The sequence below is a fragment of the Bombina bombina genome, chromosome 1 (genome assembly GCF_027579735.1).
Source record: "Bombina bombina isolate aBomBom1 chromosome 1, aBomBom1.pri, whole genome shotgun sequence".
Lineage (NCBI taxonomy): Eukaryota > Metazoa > Chordata > Amphibia > Anura > Bombinatoridae > Bombina > Bombina bombina.
The window spans coordinates 871,976,799-871,997,347 of NC_069499.1; the positions used below are offsets into that span (position 1 = coordinate 871,976,799).

The following is a 20,549-nucleotide window of genomic DNA, read 5'->3' on the forward strand; positions in this document are numbered from 1 at the left end:
GTCCTGTCAGGTACAGACCTTGGGTGGTTTATGCTCGTCCCCAGAACCTCAAAAAGAGAAACCATTGGTCATGGTTGTCCTCTCATGAGTGGACTCCTCTATAGTCACCCAGGTTCTTGTAGACTCTGGTGCTGCAGTCTATTTAAAATAATAAAGAATAAAGCCATGGAGTAGTACGTTGCCAATGCTGTTTCATGGGGAATCATCCACAAACCCTCCAGTAGGGGCTGTCTTTTTCTTCGTGAATAAGGACAGCGAATCATGTCTGCCCGGCACTTTAAATTGACCCTAATATATCTCTTTTAAACACTTTGTATATTTTAATATGATTTACCTTTTGTTTTATTATACTTTTCTTGTAGCCCTAACACTTTACTTAATTTCTCAGGTTGCGCTAACTTTTTTAGTGCTGTTCTATAAATTTCAACTTGTAATATGAGAGATGATTAGCGAGGTTGCATTTTCCATTGAAAGTATAGGATGGGCTAAAGGGATATCTAGTAATTCTGTTTTACTGTTGACTTGTAATAGCTAATTGCACATTAATCTTAGTGCTGTCTAGCAATATGGAAAGCGCACCCTGTGCTATCAGAAGCGCTCCACTTATAATCTAGGCCTGTATGTGGAATGCAATTTTGAGGTCTGTGCCTTAAACAGATTGTTGATGATGATGACCCCCTCTGCTATTTGTTATTCTTTTTTCCCTTCAAACTCCTTCCCCAGCTCTCAGGCATATGTCCCTGCATGCTGCTGTCTCCTTTTTGTCCTTCTGCTACATCTTATACTTGCTGATGCCTGATATTGGGAAGTTAGTGATGTAAAGGCAGAGGGAGGAGGGGGCAGCCTGTTAAGTACAATGTCCTTTTAAAACATGAAATGCATTAGCAGAATGGAATCATTTTGCTAACATTATGTAACATTGTTATCTCAGGGTTGTAACACCCAAAGGCAATATTTACTCTAAATAAATAGTGCAGGGATAATATTTACTAGGAATTTTTACTTTGGAATTGGAATCTGTATCCTTTATCTGTGCAGTTCCTCTTCCCTATTTTTATTTCCTACGCTGCTGCATTTATTTACTCTATTCTCTAATCAGTATTTACTCTGTTTATTTTCATACTATTTTCTGCATGTCTGCCTTAGTTGTCTCTCTCTCTCTACTTGGGAAAACTCTCACTCTACCTTAGCTGTTAACATTTTAAAAATTATGCCAGGGAGACTTTGCAGCAGAGCAATTAACCCCTTAATGACTACAAGGTACGCTGTACGTCGCTGGTCGTTAAGGATTTTTCAGGCCATAATAGCACGGGTCTCGCTGCGAGCAGCAGGACAAAGCTATTATGACCTCCCTTCCTTCTGCAGGCATCCTTGATTAGCATGGTCTTGTCGCTGGCAGTGATGTACAGGGTACATCGCTGGTCGTTAAGGAGTTAAGTAAGCGCCTTACACAGTCCATTAAAATGTGACGATAAACTGCTGAGGGTGGATAGAAGGCCAGACCATCCTACCTGTGACAATCCTGCAGGACGGTTTAGAGATATGAACTTTTTATTATTCAATGTGATCTGTAAATTCATAGATGTACGTTGATCAAATTACACCATGGAACAGGAAGCCAAAAACTAGGACTGTCCCAGGAAAATACGGCAGGTAACAATTGTGCCTGAACTATTCCTCTTGCCTGATAATCTTCTCCAGTTTTCCACAGTGTTCCATGTCACAACTGACAACTGTTTTTTTGTTGTTGTTTTTTTTAGTGAGGAATCCAAACTTCTAACACCTAAATCTATTCATAAACTTGACTTCATAACACCAGGTAGAGAGGTTGCCCAGAGTGGGGAGTGAAAATATGGCTCATCGCCCCAATCTACCATGCCCTGCTTTAAAAGGACATAAATGCATTACATCATTTTATTATTGCCTTATTTCTTGCACACAGCTGTGGCCTAGTTTCCATTGAAGTGGTAAAGTTTGGAAACTGGTGGTAACATAGAAAATCTCCATAGACTTTAGTGGAGATAAATGTTTTTACCACCATTTTTCAAACGTTACCACCTCAATGAAAATTAGCCCTGTGTATTTAAAGGGTTAAACATAGTTAAAGTCTGCTCCAGAATTGCAATGCACTACTGGCACACAGCTGAACACCTCTGGTTAGCTAATGACAAGAAGCATATGTATGTTGCCACCAAATAGCAGGTAGCTACCATGAGTGCATTGTTGCTTCTGGTGTGCTTAAGAGAACAAAGTAAATTTGATTAAAAAAAGTAGGATTTTCAAATGACATGTGCATTCCATGAAAGTTTTATCTTGAGAGCCGCCAGTCTTTAATGATAGAGCATCTTTGCAGGGTAGTTACATGACAAAAAACGCTTTAATACTGTAGAGCATTTTCTTTCTGCCTGTATATGTCCTTTTAACTCTTAAAGGGATAGTCTAGTCAATCAGCAAGCGCTACCCAGGTGCTGAACCAAAAATGGTCCGTCTTTTAAGCATACATTCTTGCTTTTTCATATAAAGATACCAAGAGAATCAAGAAAAGTTGATAATAGGAGTATATTAGAAAGTTGCTTAAAATTGCATGCTCTATCTGAATCATGAAAGTTTCATTTAGACTAGACTGTCCCTTTAACTCTTGCTTTGGCTATCTGCCCTCAAAGGGTAATAGCTATCTCTATCCCTCCATTATCTCTATCCCTCCATTTTTGATTTGTATGTTTAGTTATTTTATTACAGTTCTGTATTATTATACACTGTACAATATCTCATTTGAATGTATGTGCTTTGGCTCTACCACTCCATTTGCACAAATGTACAATGATCTAGATGATTAAATATTTTAAATATGTTTATATTCATGAAGCTGTTATAGATTTATTTATATGAAAAATATATTCATTTCAGCTACTAACAAAACAAGAACTCTAAACATATTCTGATATATGTTACTAAACTTCTAAGAGTATTTATTTCAACATAGTCTTTTATATATTTTTTTAGCCTCTTTGTTCAGTGTTTTTCATAACATCGGACAAGACAACTCTGAATTTCCTCTTACGGAAGTGTAATGCGAAGAAATTAGGAATCACATGTGCTGTCTTTAGTATGTATGTATTCATTGTCTAAGGGAAAATAAATCTATTCATATAGATGAACAACTACTTATTCCACCATCCCGTGATACTGTCTTCTATAAATTATAATAATCTGTTTGCAAAATTTTTAAAAAGAAGCAGACGCTGGGGAAAATAAAGATCTCTGCTAGTCCCTTTAAAGGACATTAAACACCTCTTGCTTTTGTGTAAAACATTTGTGCTTGTCTCATATACTGTCCATTAAACCATAAAGCAAATTCTGTAATCAATGTTTTCTTAGAAATGCTGAAAAGTTGCCTATATTTGCCGCCTGCCATGCAGCATTTTGAAGATAACCTTGGTTATAGTATATGCTTTTTGGCATCTTATGAAGCGTAGGAAAAGCATAGTTTTTATACAAAAGAAAGAGGTGTTTTATGCCTCTTTAAACTTAACTCATAACATTCCAGGATATTTCAGGACTGTCATTGGTTGAAAAAGTCTGCCCACTGTCCCTCCTATAATTTTCCCTTGATTTTGAGAAACTGCCCTGGTTCCACCACTCCAACTATGACATGCTTTGATGTATCCTTATTCATCCATCTTTTATTAACAGGTCTAATCTGAAAAATTCTAATATGTTTAATATGTCCCCACACGTCACTCCACTTGAGAGAGAGGCTCATAGTGTATATAGAAGCAGCATCCAACTGCTAAAGACAATGGTGACGATTTATCAATGTCTGTCCGACATGATACGCTGTAGCGTATCATGTCCGACAGACATCGCTGAATGCCGACAGCATACGCTGTCAGCATTTAACATTGCACAAGCAGTTCTGGTAAACTGTGCAATGCCGCCCCAGCAGGGGGTGTCAATCAACCTGATCGTATAGGATCGGGCGGATTGATGTCCGCAGTCTCAGAGGCAGCGGACCAGTTAAGGAGTAGTGGTCTTAAGACCGCTACTTCATAATTGCTGTTTCCGGCGAGCCTGAATGCTCGTGCGGGAACTGGCACATCAGGGGCCATTCGGCCCTTGATAAATCGGCCCCTGTGTATTGTATGCTTTAGATCCTTTGCTGTAACTCATTGCATGCTGTATTGTAGTTTGTTTTTGACTCTACAACAAACAAGTCATCTTTCCAAGCTATGCATAACACATGTACCTGTGTTGTCTTCCTCGTCTCAGGGTTGCTGAAGTTAGGTGTGGTATGAGGCTTCAGCATTCAAGATATTAGTGAATATGGTTTAGAGTTTAAAAAATCTCCAAAATTAGAAGACCAGTAACTTAGAGGATTGTATAAAACTCAGATGAGTGCTTTTAATCATTTTTTAACATTGATAAGATATTTTTTTAATCATTAATAGGCCAGCTATGTTGTTGAGAATCTTGATTCAGTAAAAAACCATTGTACAACCTGTGCAATAAACAACATGAGACCTAAAAAAAAACAAGTATTGCAGACTGGCCTGGATAGTTTAGCTTATATTGCATGGCGTTAATAGTACAGCTGGGAGACAATTCAATATATCTACAAACCTTCAATCTTACTCTAAATTTAGAGAACAGTAAAGGGTGTTTAATATTTTCTATTAAAACATACATACTTCTGCTGCAAAAGAGTTGTTCTTCTCTGACTTCATCTGTAATATCCATGAAAAATGCATGTGAATGGGAACCATTTGTATTTCAGATGGCAAGCAATAGTTTTTTTCTTCAATATTCTAAGAGAACTGGCAATTTTAAACAACTTTCCAGCTTACTTCAATTATCTAATTTGCTCCACTCTCTTGATATCCTTTGTTGAAAAGCATACCTAGGTAGGTCCAGGAGCAGTGATGCGCTACTGAGAGCTAGCTGCTAATTGGTGCCTGCACATATATGCCTCACTTATTGTGTTCAGCTAGCTCCCATCAGTGCATTACTGCTCCTTCAACAAAGGATACAAAGCAAATTTGACAATAGAAGTAAATTGGAAAGTAGTTTAAAATTGTATGCGCTCTCTGAATAATAAAAGAAAAATGTGGGATTTCATGTCCCTTTAAATTATTACTATATTTTATTTTTATCTTATTTGCCTTGCAACTTTGTATGCACATGAGCAGCTCATGTGGCAAGCTCCCTTCCCTATGGTCTGAATCAATAGGCTGAGCCTGATGATGCTAAGTGAAAGTTGTGCTTTCTATAGTTATTCTTGCACGTAGGAGCTGTTTTTAAAACACTAGGATTTACCAGTGCTACAAATAAAGGGGACTTTCAGTCATGAAGTAAAAAATACTTCATGCTGAAAGTTTCTTTACAGCGAGTTTATGCCGAGCTGAGCACTTCAGGCCTCCCATGGCAAAACACTATTTTTTTTCAATAAGGAAACGTTTCTGCCTCTTAGCCAATCAGCAAAATGCCAGATGGCTAGCATGCTATTTGCTATGAGGTGAAAACGTCACCTCATTGAGGAAATAGCGTCTTGCTATGGGCTGCCAGAGGCACTCAGCTCATCATAAACTTGCTGCAACTTTCAGCAGGAAGGATTTATATTTCATGACTGAAAGTCCCAGGGGTCAAGTCTAGGGTTACCACCTCGGCCATGTTTTCCTGGACACTTATGAGTTACACATGCTGCAGGGTATACAGAGAGGAACATGAATAGTGCTGTCTAGGATCGCTATTAGTGTGTTGTCCAGGAGTGCAATTCATGTTTCCCTCTGCACACCCTGCAGCATGTTTAACTAATAAGTGTCCAGGAAAACATGGCTGAGGTGGTAGTCAAGTCCTACAAAAAAAAAAGTGTGGGAACTCACCAAGACTTCTATCCCCCCTCACAATTAATAATGTATTTTATCCACTGCTGATATCTTAATACGCAAGCTTAAGGCCTCGGGATTAAATTATAAATCGTTAAAGGGATAGAAAGGTCAAAAATTAAATGTGCATGGGTGCACTCCAATTGCAAATATAAGCATTTTTGCAATATACTTCCATTAGCAAAAATGCTTCTTGTAAAATAAAATGAGTTTTTTTTCTGCAGCATACGCACATGTCCTGTGAGGTCTTGTGAACCATTATTCAGATGCTACACCTTCTTAGCAGTGGTTTGTATGACACAAATTACAACTTCAGAAGCAATACAAACCACTGCCAGCTCTTTGAGAAGGTGCGCTGTTTGCATACTGGTACATGGGCCCTCACAGCATATGTGCGTATGCTTCAGAAAACCTGTAATAGCTTTTACTAGAAGCATTTTTGCTAATGGAAGTATATTGCAAACATGCTTCTATTTCAAATTGAAATGTATCTATGCACATTTCAATTTTTACATTTATATCTCTTTACATTGGTTCTGCTCTTATTTATCACACAAATCTCAATTTTTGTCTATTTCTAACAATGTTTCCGGCTGTCTCAAAGCAATGTGCGGTATACCCTAGGGTTCCTCTTGTTCTCCATATTCATAAATGATCTTCCGTTAGTTTGCAAAACCTCAACTGTACACGTATGCGAATGACACTATAATATATGCTGTGTTGCAGCAGGATTTTTCAGAGGTTGAAAGATGGATCTGTAAAAATAAACTGTTTACTAAACACTGACAAAACAGTAACCGTGGTTTTTGGGACGAATTTAAAAAAATCAAATAACGCAGAGCTAAACATAATTACATTATCAAACTGTAGGCTGGTCCCTGTCAACTCCTATAAGTATCTCGGTATTAGGCTTGATCCTAACCTGTCGTTTGTACCTCATATTAACCAACTATTGTCCAAACTGTACCCTAAAATTAGAGCCCTTTTTAGAAATAAATTCTGTCTAAATCTTGAGGCTAGGAAACGTATTTTACAACAAATGCTGATCCCGGCAATTGCTTACAGGATGTTGTTTGTCTGCGCCTCAGATCCATCTCAGTAAACTTGCAACTCTCTATAAGTCGTTATGCTGATTTATCCTGCAATGTGATTACGAAGCTCATCAATGTGATATGTTAAAAGAACTAAACTGGCTCTCTCTTGACTCTAGACATTTTCTTCACCTCTCTTGCCTTACCTATAACCACTTTTCAGAAAAACTCCTGCGCTACCTGAGCAGTATGCTCACCCCTGCTCCACCTATAACTTAAAGGGACAGTGTAGTCAAAATTAAACTTTCCTGATTTGGATAGGGCATGCAGTTTTAAACAACTTGCCCTTTTACTTTTATCATCAAATTAGTTTTTTTTAACTCTTGGTATTCTTTGCTGAAAGCTAAACTGAGGTAGGCTTGTATGCTAATTTCTAAGCCCTTGAAGGCTGCCTCTTATCTCAGTGCATTGATAGATTTTCACAGCTAGAAAGCGCTAGTTCATGTAACACTGTACTCACTCCCGTGGAGTTATTTATGAGTCAGCACTGATTGGCTAAAATGCAAGTCTGTCAAAAGAACTGAAATAAGGGGCTAGCTCGTTTTTATACCGTGAGCAGCTCGAAGTGTCTGCCACTACCCAGCAATTTCTAGTATCATCATTTTTATTTCTCCAAGATCACAAAGCTGTAGATATTTGCTAAGGCTCATGCACGTACATTAAGATTGTTTGACAGGACAGCAAACAACAACTACTACAAGTATTATACCACACTTATATGGTATCCGGATTTTTCTAGTAAACATGCTAGCCTGGGAACATGAGTATAAGTTTTTTTTTTCTGCAAGCAAAAAACAGTTTTAATATATTTTAATATTGTAACTGTTCTTTCAAGGCCAACACACAGAATAAGCAAGCATTAGTTTATTTCCATAGTTAGCCTGGGAACATGAGTATATTACTTTATTATTATTTATGATTTAGACAGAGCATGCAATATTAAACAACTTTCCAATTTACTTTTATCAAATGTGTTTGGTCTTTTGGTATTCTTTGTTAAAGGTTAAACCTAGGTAGGCTCATATGCTAATTTCTAAACCCTTGAAAGCCGCCTCTTATCTGCATTGTATTATCTTTTCACAGGCAGACAGTGCTTGTTCATATGCGTCATATTAGATAACATTGTGCTCACTTTCATGGAGTTATTTATGAGTCAGCACTAATTGTCTGAAATGCAAGTCTGTCAAAAGAACTGAGATCTGAGCCTGCAAAGGCTTAGATACAAGGTAATCACAGAGGTAAACAGTACATTAATATAACCGTGTGGGTTATGCAAAACTGTGGAATTGGTAATAAAGGGATTAACTATATTTTTTAACAACAAAAAATCTGGAGTAGACTGTTTCTTTAAGGTCCTCTTCCATTCTACTCTCTACATTTAGCCACCAATCAGCAAGCACAACCCTGGTGCTAAACCAAAAATGGGCCGGTTCCTAAGCTTACATTCCTGCCTTTTCAAATAAAGATACCAAGAGAACAAAGAAAAAAAAATTATAATAGGAGTAAATTAGAACGTTGCTTTAAACTGCATGCTCTATCTGAATCATAAAAGATACAAAAAAATGGGTTTTATATCCCTTTAAAATAAGCACATTGCAGCAGCATACGGCGGTAAGTATATTAAACTGCTAACAAAATATATTCTGCATGTCACCTTACTTGACATTTCAGAAGTCATTTAGCGAGCAGTTTCGAAATGCTTCATGTCTTACGGCGCCCCATGACATATTCACTGTTAGAGGTTATCGTGAGGACATGTTGTCAAACAATGACACAAACAATCATAATGGACGCGTAACATGTTATTTTCGACAACGTATAACATCTTATCTCACAGCCTTATGTGTTTTCTACACGCAAGAGGGAATGTAATTCCCTTTCCCTAATCAGCGCAATAATATCCGCTTCTGTTAACGAGCGGCAGCAAACAAATTCAATACACAAATCATTATGCTCATAGGGGAGGGTCTATATTGCTAAGAGCTGATGGATGGGTGTAATAGGTGGAGTTTCCTTGAATATATTACAGACATTAGCAATCGTCTAGTTGCTTTGTAATAAATGTTACTAGGAAAGAAGTGTGCGGTACTTGACTGCTCTGATCTTATGCTCACAGGTTTGCCGGGTGTCTCTAGGTCAGAATACGGCGTGCGATTAAGGACATAATTGCGCAAGAGTCGTAGTGCAAGGAGTCAGTTATATATCGGTGTCTGAGATCCTAGAGCTTATACCTCTCATACTCTTGTTTGTTCCTATTAACTCTTGTCCCGTCCAAATTCCTTTTGTTTTATCCCCCTATTCTTACTGTATCTTTTCAAACTCTTGTCCCTTCCAGTTTGTCTGTACGGAGTTACCCTCACATTATTGTCCCAAGACCCCTCACACTAATCTATTCGTCTCTTTACTCTCTGCTCTTTTTTTTACTGCCCCAGCCCCGTCTCCTTGCCTTTCACTGACGTTATGCTCGGTTAGACATGTTTCCAGGAGTCAGGTCCCTGCGGCTCTACCAGCTTTTCTATGTCTTCCTCCTGCTCTTCCCTCCTAGCATCCTTTCGCTGCCTTACCGTGGTCCTACGTGTGGCATGTCCGGGTGTTCCCCGGGTCCGCCAGTGGTGCTAGGTGAGTCCTTAATTTGTATCTCAGTATAGTGGGTAACATTACAATGGGGTTAATACTAACGCTCGTTTGTTTGATGTTGTCACTCATCAAGTTCCATAGCAATTCAGCCGGATCTTGTCTGATATAATGAGCTAAATATGGAATCTGGCAGCAAATTTTATTATTAACTATTGTGTAATTGCCGAGCTACGACCAATATAATGCTAGATAAACACACCTTACAGTTCCATTATGTGACTAGTAAGTTAAACCGCATCTATGTAGGTAGGGCATGGACTGATATCCTGTAAATAGAGGGGCTGCTTAGAACATGAATCCTGTAAATAGAGGGGCTGCTTAGAACATGAATACAGCATATTATGAGACCAGCTGTTCTCTAGAATGCTCAGTCCCTCATAAAGATAATATTTCACTTGATAACAATGCAATCGCAACCATGTTTACGAGTGTTTTGCGTTTGTACCTCCTTGTTTACTACTAGACTATTATCAGGGTTACTAGGGTAAGGGTGTTAGGGATTGATATATAATCACATTTTACCTCTTGGTGACGATGCCAGCACTGCTCTGGTTATGTAGGGGTTAAGCAAAATAATGCAGGTTCGTAGAGATCTCGTTATAGAATGATAAACTTGTTTATCAGGAATCTTGTATGTGTCAGAAATGCATAGCTCATAATCTTGTATTTCCTTACCTTCAGGTAATCCACATCTAAATATGGTTTCTGATTCATAAGTAACCTGTTTGATTTCTATCTTTAATATACATTGGTGTATAGTAATACTTGCTCACTTTGTTTTATGACTACACATTTATGAGCAACCAAGCTTATGCTTTTTATTTCTACTTAAAATCAATTTTAAATCGTGATCTAAATCAAATGACCCATAACGAACTATAAACCATCTCCCAGGGATGATGGGAGGATCAACGAGAGATGGAAAGAACAGGTTGTGGTAATTATTAACTAAAATCTCATGTGACTGCTAACTAGACACAAGAAATGAAAACAAGGAAGCCTTGGGCTATTATGTGCTGACAGTGTGTAGTAAACCTGCTGAGAGTTTTTTTAAGATCAGTTCTTAGAATGCTACATAACACAGAAAGGCCTCCCTGTTTCCCAGGCAGTGTAGCAGTAACATCTCATGCCATTTGTGTATAACATGAATGTGATGAGTCATGTGATGTAGCAAAGCAGTACTGTCTTATGATTGGCTGTAATCTGATACCACCCAGACCCTCACCCCTTCCATTTGTTTATTTTGTTGATGTTGGATACATAATCCTTTCAATACCAATTTTCAAATTCTTGGCAGGTGTAGAATGACAAATGCTGTATTGGTGAATGTATTTACATGAATAAATTGTAAACATTCAAGCATAACTTTCTGTATCAGTGTGTGCAATATTTTATAACTTAACTCTTCGGTTTCCAGAGTTTGCCAAAACATCTGATTGCATTGCTGTTGTCAAGGAGTTGAGTTCTTTAAAATATTTGAGGGATGCATTCTAGCAGTGATTTTGAGGAAAATAGGAAATTATGTAGTTGAATCAGTTTAGCTTTTTCCCCCCAGCTAAAACACATACATTATTTCCTCTTGTAAGTGTATACATGTTTTCTTGTTGCACTGAGCCTGTTCATAGCATAATATCATATGAGCTGTTTTACAAAGAAAAACACTTATCCCTGTCTAAACAATACAAAGTCCTTTCCAGATGGTCATAGACAGCCCATCCAAGAAATGGATGGGTCCCCCGGGGGAATGGCACAATATATGTATAGGATGGTTTCAAAGGGCTTTTTTCCTTCTACCATAAGAAATCATTCTGTAAATTTAACTTTTCATGGATGGACTGTCTTACATTGATATCCGTTACAATATTGTATTGGCATACCTTATGCCTTCAGTAACCCTTCCCATATGGTGTCCTGCAATAAATTGGGATATTTTATGCCTTCAGTCACCAACCCCATATGGTGTCCTGCAATAAATTGGGATATCTTATGCCTTCAGTCACCCACCCCTTATGGTATCCTGGAATAAATGTGTCCCAATGCAGACAGGACAGAAAAGTCTGAGTACAGGCTTCCAAAACATACTTAAAAGCATTTTACCAGTATAATGAAACTTGAATGGAGCTTATCTATATAAGTATCATTTTATGCATATTGTTTTGCCTTCACAGTAATGGTAACACTCTTTTTATTTATTTTTTCTCTCATGGAAAGTAATATGTGTTTGTGTGGCACATGCAACATGACCATTGCAATATAAAATAAAACTGCTGAGGATCATAGTTTTTTTTTCATTTACAGGTGGTATTGTATGCTAGTTTATGCCATGGATAGCACATGACAGTTTCTGAGTCCTTCTCCATTTCTTATCTGCAGTTGTATTCACCAGTTTATGTGCATTCTGACTGTTCCCTTTCATTCACATGCTTCTTCTCCAACAGTACCTGGAGATCTTGGAAATCAAATAGAGGCAAAGCTGGATAAACCATCAGTTGTACACTACATGTGCTCAAAGAAAACAGATTATTATTTCACTCTGTGGCTGAACCTTGAATTGCTGCTGCCTCTGGTGATTGATTGCTGGATTGATAACATTAGGTGAGTGCTATTACAGGTCATACATACTAAGTTTCTATAGTTGCAGATTCCAAAAATATTATGAATACACTGCTCTATAAATAAATATTTGCAGCTTTTTTTCCATTTCAAATGCAATGGCTGCAGAACCCTGGGAGGCACAATACATTATTTCCAATACAAATAAATATACTTAGAAATGCTTGTAGTAAAAATATTTTACATACATGTATTGATGCATTTCAATGCTGAATGTAAGTATTCATGTGTCTTTCTGTTTTGAATTTGAAAATCATTATTTGTGTTGGCTGGTAGTTCAGATGATGTTAAAAATCAATATACTGGTGTAGTTTAGTTATTATTATTATTATTATTATTATTATTATTAATAATAATATTGGGTATTTGTAGAGCGCCAACAGATTCCGCAGCGCTATGAACATATGCGGTATACAAAATAACATTTACTCTGGTCAAGTGGGTAGAGGGCCCTGCCGAGAGTTGCACTGTTGTAGTCGGCTCTTATGAATGTGAACTACAAACAGCTGGGCTCATAGTCTTTCATGCTATGGGGTTTAAGGGGATAGCAGGGGAGATAGGAAGGTTAGTGTAGGTTGTATGCATCCCTGAATAGTAGAGTCTTCAGGGAGTGCTTGAAGCTTTCAAAACTAGGGGAGAGTCTTGTGGAGCAAGGCAGAGAGTTCCATAAGATGGGAGCCAGTCTGGAGAAGTCCTGTAAACGGGAGTGTGATGAGATAACAAGAGAGGAGGAGAGTAGGAGATCATGAGCGAAGGGGACGGGAGGAAGAGTATTTGGAGACCAGGTCTGAGATGTAGAGAGGAGCAGTGCAGTTGAGGGATTTGTGTGTCAGTCAGAATTTTGTGTTTAATCCTGGAGGCAAGAGGAAGCCAGTGAAGGGATTGGCAGAGAGGTGCAGCAGATGAAGAGCAAAGTGTAAGGAAGATGAGCCTGGCAGAGGCATTCATTATGGATTGTAAAGGAGCTAGGCGGTAGCTAGGGAGACCAGAGAGGATGGAGTTGTAGTAGTCGAGGCGGGAAAGGATGAGAGAGTGGATTAAAATCTTAGCTGTGTCTAATTTTAGAGATGGGGTTTTTAACCCTTTAACGACGCATGTCGTACAGGGTACGTCGCACACAACCTTGTCTTTAAAGACCAGCGACGTACCCTGTACGACATCAGGGTTTAAAGCGGCTGGAAGCGATCCTGATTGCTTCCAGCCACTTTCAAGGTATTGCTGTGATGCCTCGATATTGAGGCATCACTGCAATAACTTTTTTCCAAAACCGATGCAGAGAGAGCCACTCTGTGGCCCTCTCTGCACCGGTAGCGATGGGCCCGATCGTTGGTGGGTGGGAGCAGCTGCAGGGAGGCGGGTGGGCGGCCCATCGCTACCCGGCATCCGGTTCCTGAATGTGCAATATGCACGCCGGGAGCGTGCTGTGGGCTGCCGGGAGCGCGCGTGTGTAACAGCCACTGCCACCAATTATTGAATGAATGGGAGAGAGGGAAAGGGAGGGGGGGGGGGGGAAATAACTGTCAAAAGGATCTGGGAGGGGGAGAGGGAAGAGGGTATTGAGGGGGGGCAGCTACACTACAGAAAAAATGTAATTGCATAAAATAAAATAAAATAAAAAAAACATTTTTGGGAAGCAAATTGGGTACTGGCAGACAGCTGCCAGTACCCAAGATGGCAGCAAATGGGTTGTGGGCAAGGGTTATAGAGCTGTTTGGGGGGGGGGATCAGAGAGGTTGGGGGCTAAGGGGGGGGGGGTCCATCACAGCTAAACAGATATAGATAGATATATATCTCTATCTCTATATATATCTATCTCTCTATCTCTATATATATATTATATTATTTTTTTTTTTTTTTTTTTTAAATAAATTCATAAAAAAAAAAAAGCCTTTTATTTTAGTACTGGCAGACTTTCTGCCAGTACTTAAGATGGCGGGGACAATTGTGGGGTGGGGGAGGGAAGAGAGCTGTTTGGGAGGGATCAGGGGTTCTGATGTGTCAGGTTGGAGGTTGATCTCTACACTAAAGCTAAAATTAACCCTGCAAGCTCCCTACAAGCTATCTAATTAACCCCTGCACTGCTGGGCATAATACACGTGTGATGCGCAGCAGCATTTAGCGGCCTTCTAATTACCAAAAAGCAACACAAAAGCCATAAATGTCTATTTCTGAACAAAGGGGATCACAGAGAAGCATTTACAACCATTTATGCCATAATTGCACAAGTTGTTTGTAAATAATTTCAGTGAGAAACTTAAAATTGTGAAAAATGTTTACATTTTTTTTTATTTTTTTTATTTGATCGCATTTGGCGGTGAAATGGTGGCATGAAATATACCAAGATGGGCCTAGATCAATACTTGGGGTTGTCTACTACACTAAAGCTAAAATTAACCCTAGAAGCTCCCTACATGCTCCCTAATTAACCCCTTCACTGCTGGGCATAATACATGTGTGGTGCGCAGTGGCATTTAGCGGCCTTCTAATTACCAAAAAGCAACGCCAAAGCCATATATGTCTGCTATTTATGAACAAAGGGGATCCCAGAGAAGCGTTTACAACCATTTATGCCATAATTGCACAAGTTGTTTGCAAATAATTTCAGTGAGAAACCTAAAGTTTGTGAAAAAAATTATGAAAAAGTGAATTTTTTTCTTTATTTGATCTCATTTGGCGGTGAAATGGTGGCATGAAATATACCAAAATGGGCCTAGATCAGTACTTTGGGATGTCTTCTAAAAAATATATATATATATATATAGTAACTAGCGCTAATTTGGAAAAAAAGTGGTTTGGAAATAGCAAAGTGCTACTTGTACTTATTGCCCTATAACTTGCAAAGAACATGTAAACATTGGGTATTTCTAAACTCAGGACAAAATTTAGAAACTATTTAGCATGGGTGTTTTTTGGTGGTTGTAGATGTGTAACATATTTTTGGGGTCAAAGTTAGAAAAAGTTTTTTGTTTTTTTTTTATAAAAAAATGTTTATAGTAAATTATAAGATCTGATGAAAATAATGGTATCTTTAGAAAGTCCATTTAATGGTGAGAAAAACTGTACATAATATGTGTGGGTACAGTAAATGAGTAAGAGGAAAATTACAGCTAAACACAAACACAGCAGAAATGTAAAAATAGCCCTGGTCCTTAAGGGAAAGAAATTGAAAAATGGCCTTGTCCTTAAGGGGTTAAGGTGGAAGCGGCAGGCTTTAGCCAAGGACTGAATGTGAGGAGAGTGAGAGAGAGATCTGAGTCAAGTGTGACCCCAAGACATCGGGCATGTGGGGCTGGGGTAATGATGGAGTTATCAACAGTTATAGAGAAATGGGGGCTGGAGATTTTTGAATAAGGAGGGGGAATATAAGGAGCTCAGTTTTGTAGAGATTTAGCTTGAGGTAGTGAGAGGACATCCAAGATGAGATATGAGAGAGACGGTTAGTGACACGGTTTAGCAAGGAAAGGACTCTGTTTCCTCAGTACATGCACACGTCAATGCAGTATTTCAAACTAATTGCTAATATATTTCTGCAAGTGTTTGAACTTTGAAATGAAAAATCAGTCTTAAAGAAATATTCTTTTATAATGTTAAAATACTTGTATTTTTTAGGGCGTTATATTAAACAAATTCTTTATAAGCGTGTTTAATCCTAACAAATACAAATTAAGTAGCAACTGCATGAAGCTTCAAGTAAAGGTCCATTTTGATGAATTAGTTCCCGGTTTTTAATAAACCTATTAAAAACAAGGGCACTTTAGTTCATCAAAATTGACATTTCACTGTTTTGTTCAAAAAACGTACCTTTTTTTTTTAATCCTGAATGCCCCTCCAGCGATTTCCCTCAGCCGTCAGAAGCCTCTGCAGACGTCATAAATGATGAATCGGGCTTCTTCCAATCACGGCTTCCCCCCCCCCCCCCCCCGGGGAATCTTGGCCTGATGCAACGCTGTGATTGGAGGAAGCTGGATTCGTCATTTTGGACCCGCGAAGACAGCTTGCGATGGGCGGAAGAAGTGCTGGAGTAGCTGCCAGGATTAAAAGGTAAGTTTTTGAAGAAAACAGTGAAATGTCAATTTTGATAAATTAAAGTGCCCTTGTTTTTAATAGGTTTATTAAAAACCAGGCACTAATTCATCAAAATGGACCTTCACTTTCAATCACCAACTGTGTTCTGCCCTAGGCTTTAATGGTGTTTTCATGTTAAAAATCATTAGATAGACCCCTTGGTTAAAAAGGCTGAAGGTTACAATGTATATTTATATCGGATATCAATCCAAACCTAACTAGGCCACTATGTTAAAAAGATTTAATGATACATAGTATATAACATACAAACTAAAAACAAAATATGTAATAAAAGCGATACATTCGGAATAAGATACAATAAACCTGCACAATGTTTGCCTAAAGTATGTACGACGTATGAGTAAAAAATAGAAGAAATGTATGTAAAAAGTATGAGGACATCTGACCAATACATCTATATGACTTTTTGGAAATCCCATTTTCCAAAACCATGGATATTAATATGGAGCGCCCCCTACCTCCTATTTGCAGCTATAACAGCTGCCACTGTTCTGGGAAAGCTTTCCATAAGACATAGGAGTGTGTCTTTGTGTTCCCCCACAGCAAACTCATCAAACCACGTCTTTATGGACCTCGCTTTGTGCATAGTAGCAGTCATTCCAGAACAGGAAATGTCCTTCCCCAAACTGTTGCCACAAAGTTGGAAGCACCCAATTGTCAAGAACGTTTTTGTGTTCTTTAGCATTAAGATTTCTATTCACTGGAACTAAGGGGCCTAATGAAAAATAGATCCAGGCCACTATCGCTCCACAGCCAATCTTTACCGTAGTCACTATGCATTCCGGTATGTAGCATTTTTCTGGCGTGTTCCAGTTTCTTCCATCAAACATCCAGATAGTGAAGTGCAATTCATTGTTTCGGAGAACACCTATTAACTACTCCATAATCCAATGGTGGTGTGCTTTACACTACTCTAGCTGATGCTTGGCATTGCACATGTTAAGCTTGTGTACAGCTACTCAACCATTGAAATACATTTCCTGAAGCTCCTGATGCACAGTTCTTGTGCTGATGCGGTTTCCAGAGACATTTTGGAACTCTTTAGTGAGTAATGCCAGAGATGCTTCCAACTCACAGTAATAGCACTTACAGTTGGTTGACAAGGGCAGATCTAATAGTGCAGAAATCTCACAAACTGTTTTGTGGCATCCTATGACCGTGCCACATTTACTGAACTCTTCAGTACTTCCAATGTTTGTCAATGTAAATGCCATGTTGTGCTGGATTTTATTCACCTGCTAGCAATGGGTGTGACAAACATCTAAACTCTATAAATAGTAGTGGTGTCCACATACTTTTTGCCTTCTAGTCTAAATCAGACTGCTTAAATTAAACAAGTTTTGCATAAATTAAAAAAAAAAAAAAAAAAAAAAAAAAAGTTAATCACGCTTATTTGCTTCTGTTTCATGTGCATTTTTTTTTTTTTTTTTTTTTTTTTTTTTTTTTTTTTTTTGTGGCATGAGGGCTTGAGAAACATCCTGGTTAGTCCACCAGTTAGACATTTCTGCTTTTAAATTCAGATAGAACATGAAAAACCTTTCTAATTTACTTTCATTATCAAATTGTTCACAATTTTTGAATTCAGATTGTATATGGGAGTCTGTAATTGGCTGATGGCTGTCACCTGGTACACAGAGCCATAAAATTTAAGTAAACATTTTAAATTTGTTTGGAAAAACTCTGCTTATTTTAAAATTCAGAGTAAGTTCTATTGCATGGTCTTTTTACTATACACTTGTTGATTATGCAGTTCTACTGTATTTAATGGTCCATTAATTGAAAAGCATACTTAGATAGGCTCAGGAGCATCCATGCAGTGCGTGGGAGATAGCTGGTGATTGGTGGCTATTACTGATTTTAACTTTGTATTTACATCCTCTGCAGAGGTTTCTAACCTATTTGAAAGCAACAGTAAAATGCTCTGAGTGAATAGAATCCATTTTATTTTGTAAAATGGTTGTTCTAACATTTTTGTGCTTGTTGTAAACATTTTAAATTGTGCTTTTATTATGCACAAGAAATGCCCATGTTTTATTATTTTTAAAACCTTTTGTATGCTTAAAGGGACATAGAAACTCCACATTTTTCTTTCATGATTCAGATAGAGCATACACCCCCCCTTTAAAATAATGTATTTGTTTATATTGGTATCCTTTGTTGAAAATCATACCTAGGTAGGCTCAGTAGCTGGGCCCTAGCTGCTGATTGGTGTCTGCATATATATGCCTCTTGTCATTGGCTTACTAATTTTGTTCAGCTATCTCAGAGGAGTACATTGCTGCTCCTTCAACAAATGTATACCAAGAGATTGAAGAAAAATTGATAACAGAAGTAATTTGTGTGCTGTGTATTTTTTATTTTATTTTAAGTGTATGCTCTATCTGAATCACTAAAGAGAAAATTATAGTTTTGTCACTAAAATATAATATTCTGAGTTCTATGTATTGATGTTTTTACTCTCTGTAGGTGTGTGGTGTTTTTTTTTGTTTGTTATATATATATATATTTTTTTTATCCCCCCAACTTGATCATAAATGCAAAACTCACCACCTTTTAGAACTACAAATTTTACCACTGTGTAAGATTCTGCTTTCTAGGATGACTTACACATTTTCAATATCGGACTCCCCAGTCCTCCCCCCCCACACACACACACACTTACTGTGGAGTAAGTGTGTGCTAACATCTTAAGTGGAACTTTACACTTAAACAAACATAGCTGGGATGTAGTTGCTTTGTGTTCAGTGGTCCTAGATAAAGGTAAGTGCAAGCTAAGCACTCCAGTTGTGTGTAATCCAATATTGACACACCACTGCCTATGAGCTCTGAAAATGTGTGCTTTTTGATAGGAGAGCCATCAGATTTTGTTTTTACTGCATAGTAGGTGGCTGTGTTTGCCTCTTCACTATTTTTTTTTTTTCCTGTTCAGAAGGCTCACACCCTAATGCTGTACAGTTCACATTTGGTTATAATGTTTATAAAGTCAAAATGTAAACTTTCATCTTTCAGAGCATGCAATTTTTAAATATAAAATTTGCTTCAATTAACACTCTTCATTCTCTTGGTATCCTTTTGTTAACAAAGCATAACTAGGTCGGCTCAGGAGCAGCAATGCACTACTGGGAGCTAGCTGCTGATTGGTGGCTGCACATATATGCCTCTTATCAATGTGGTCAGCCCTATAGGTTCCAGTAGAGAATGAAACAAGTTTAATATTGTATGCTTTCTCAAGGGCCTCCCTAAAAGGCCAGATTTTCAGGATTACCTTGAGCGAGAGCAGGTTAATAACCATGTTTACCAATCCGCTGGTTATTGAACCTGTGGTCCATTTTAGATATCCTAAAATCTTGTCAGTCAGGGAGGCCTGAGGACTAAAGTTGGGAAAAACCCTGCTCTATCTGAATCATGAAAGAAAGATATACATTTGGGGTGCAAACAAGTTATGGTGCATGAATATTTTGATTTCTATTGTCTGTCTCTCCTAATTTTAGATTTAATCTAGCTGTGTACTGCTGACTGTTGGTTTTTTATCAAACTAATAAATAAAATCATTTAATAAGTTGGTCAGTGATCACCTCTGCCGTTAGGCACCAGGTGGGTTACTTATAAGGGGAGTTAAGGCTCTTTCAGATCTTGTATGTGCCCCAATTAATCACACAATTTGGCATCTGTAAATCCAGATCTTTGAGCGTTGTAAAATATATCTATCTCTTTATCATCTCTATTTTGACTTCCATGTCCCTCCTTTAAGCTTGTTGGGAGAGTTATGAGTATTATGTCTGTCACTCACTAGCGTTCTTTCTTCACCTAGGTTGGTTTACAACATGACAACTAAAACTACAGATTCTCCTGAAGGAGTGGATATCCGGATCCCAGGTTTTGGTCAGACCTACCCTCTAGAATTTCTGGACCCCAGCAAAAGAAGTGTGGGTAAGTAACTTTGTAACTTTATTTTATAACGGTATATTAGATGTTGTGTCTTGACTCGTTCTAGTTGTGTTTACCAGTGAAGATATAGATTTTAAAAAATTAAGAAATTGCTAAACAGAAGACCCCTTCTCCCATGCTTATTAACATCTTATATTTTTTCTGTCTCTCAAACAGGAAAGAGAGATCACTTTAGTCTGTATTTAAAGGGTCTACTCCAGAATTTAATTTTTTTTTTATTGGTTAACAAATGTTATACAGTAAAGAATACATATATCTGACAATAATATATTTGTAGAACAACATCATTACA

The 20,549-nt window shown here is 38.0% G+C and overlaps 1 protein-coding gene across 1 annotated transcript in view; it reads left to right on the forward strand.

The window, feature by feature from the left end:
- The first annotated feature begins 9,090 nt into the window (after positions 1–9,090).
- Positions 9,091–20,549, forward strand: part of PLA2G15 (phospholipase A2 group XV) — a 46,544-nt gene continuing 35,085 nt past the window's right edge. Inside the window, exons 1-3 of the mRNA XM_053699532.1 lie at positions 9,091–9,592; positions 12,049–12,205; positions 20,121–20,239. Coding sequence (XP_053555507.1) covers positions 9,448–9,592; positions 12,049–12,205; positions 20,121–20,239 — 421 coding nt within the window. The 5' untranslated portion in view covers positions 9,091–9,447. The remainder of the gene's footprint in view (positions 9,593–12,048; positions 12,206–20,120; positions 20,240–20,549) is intronic.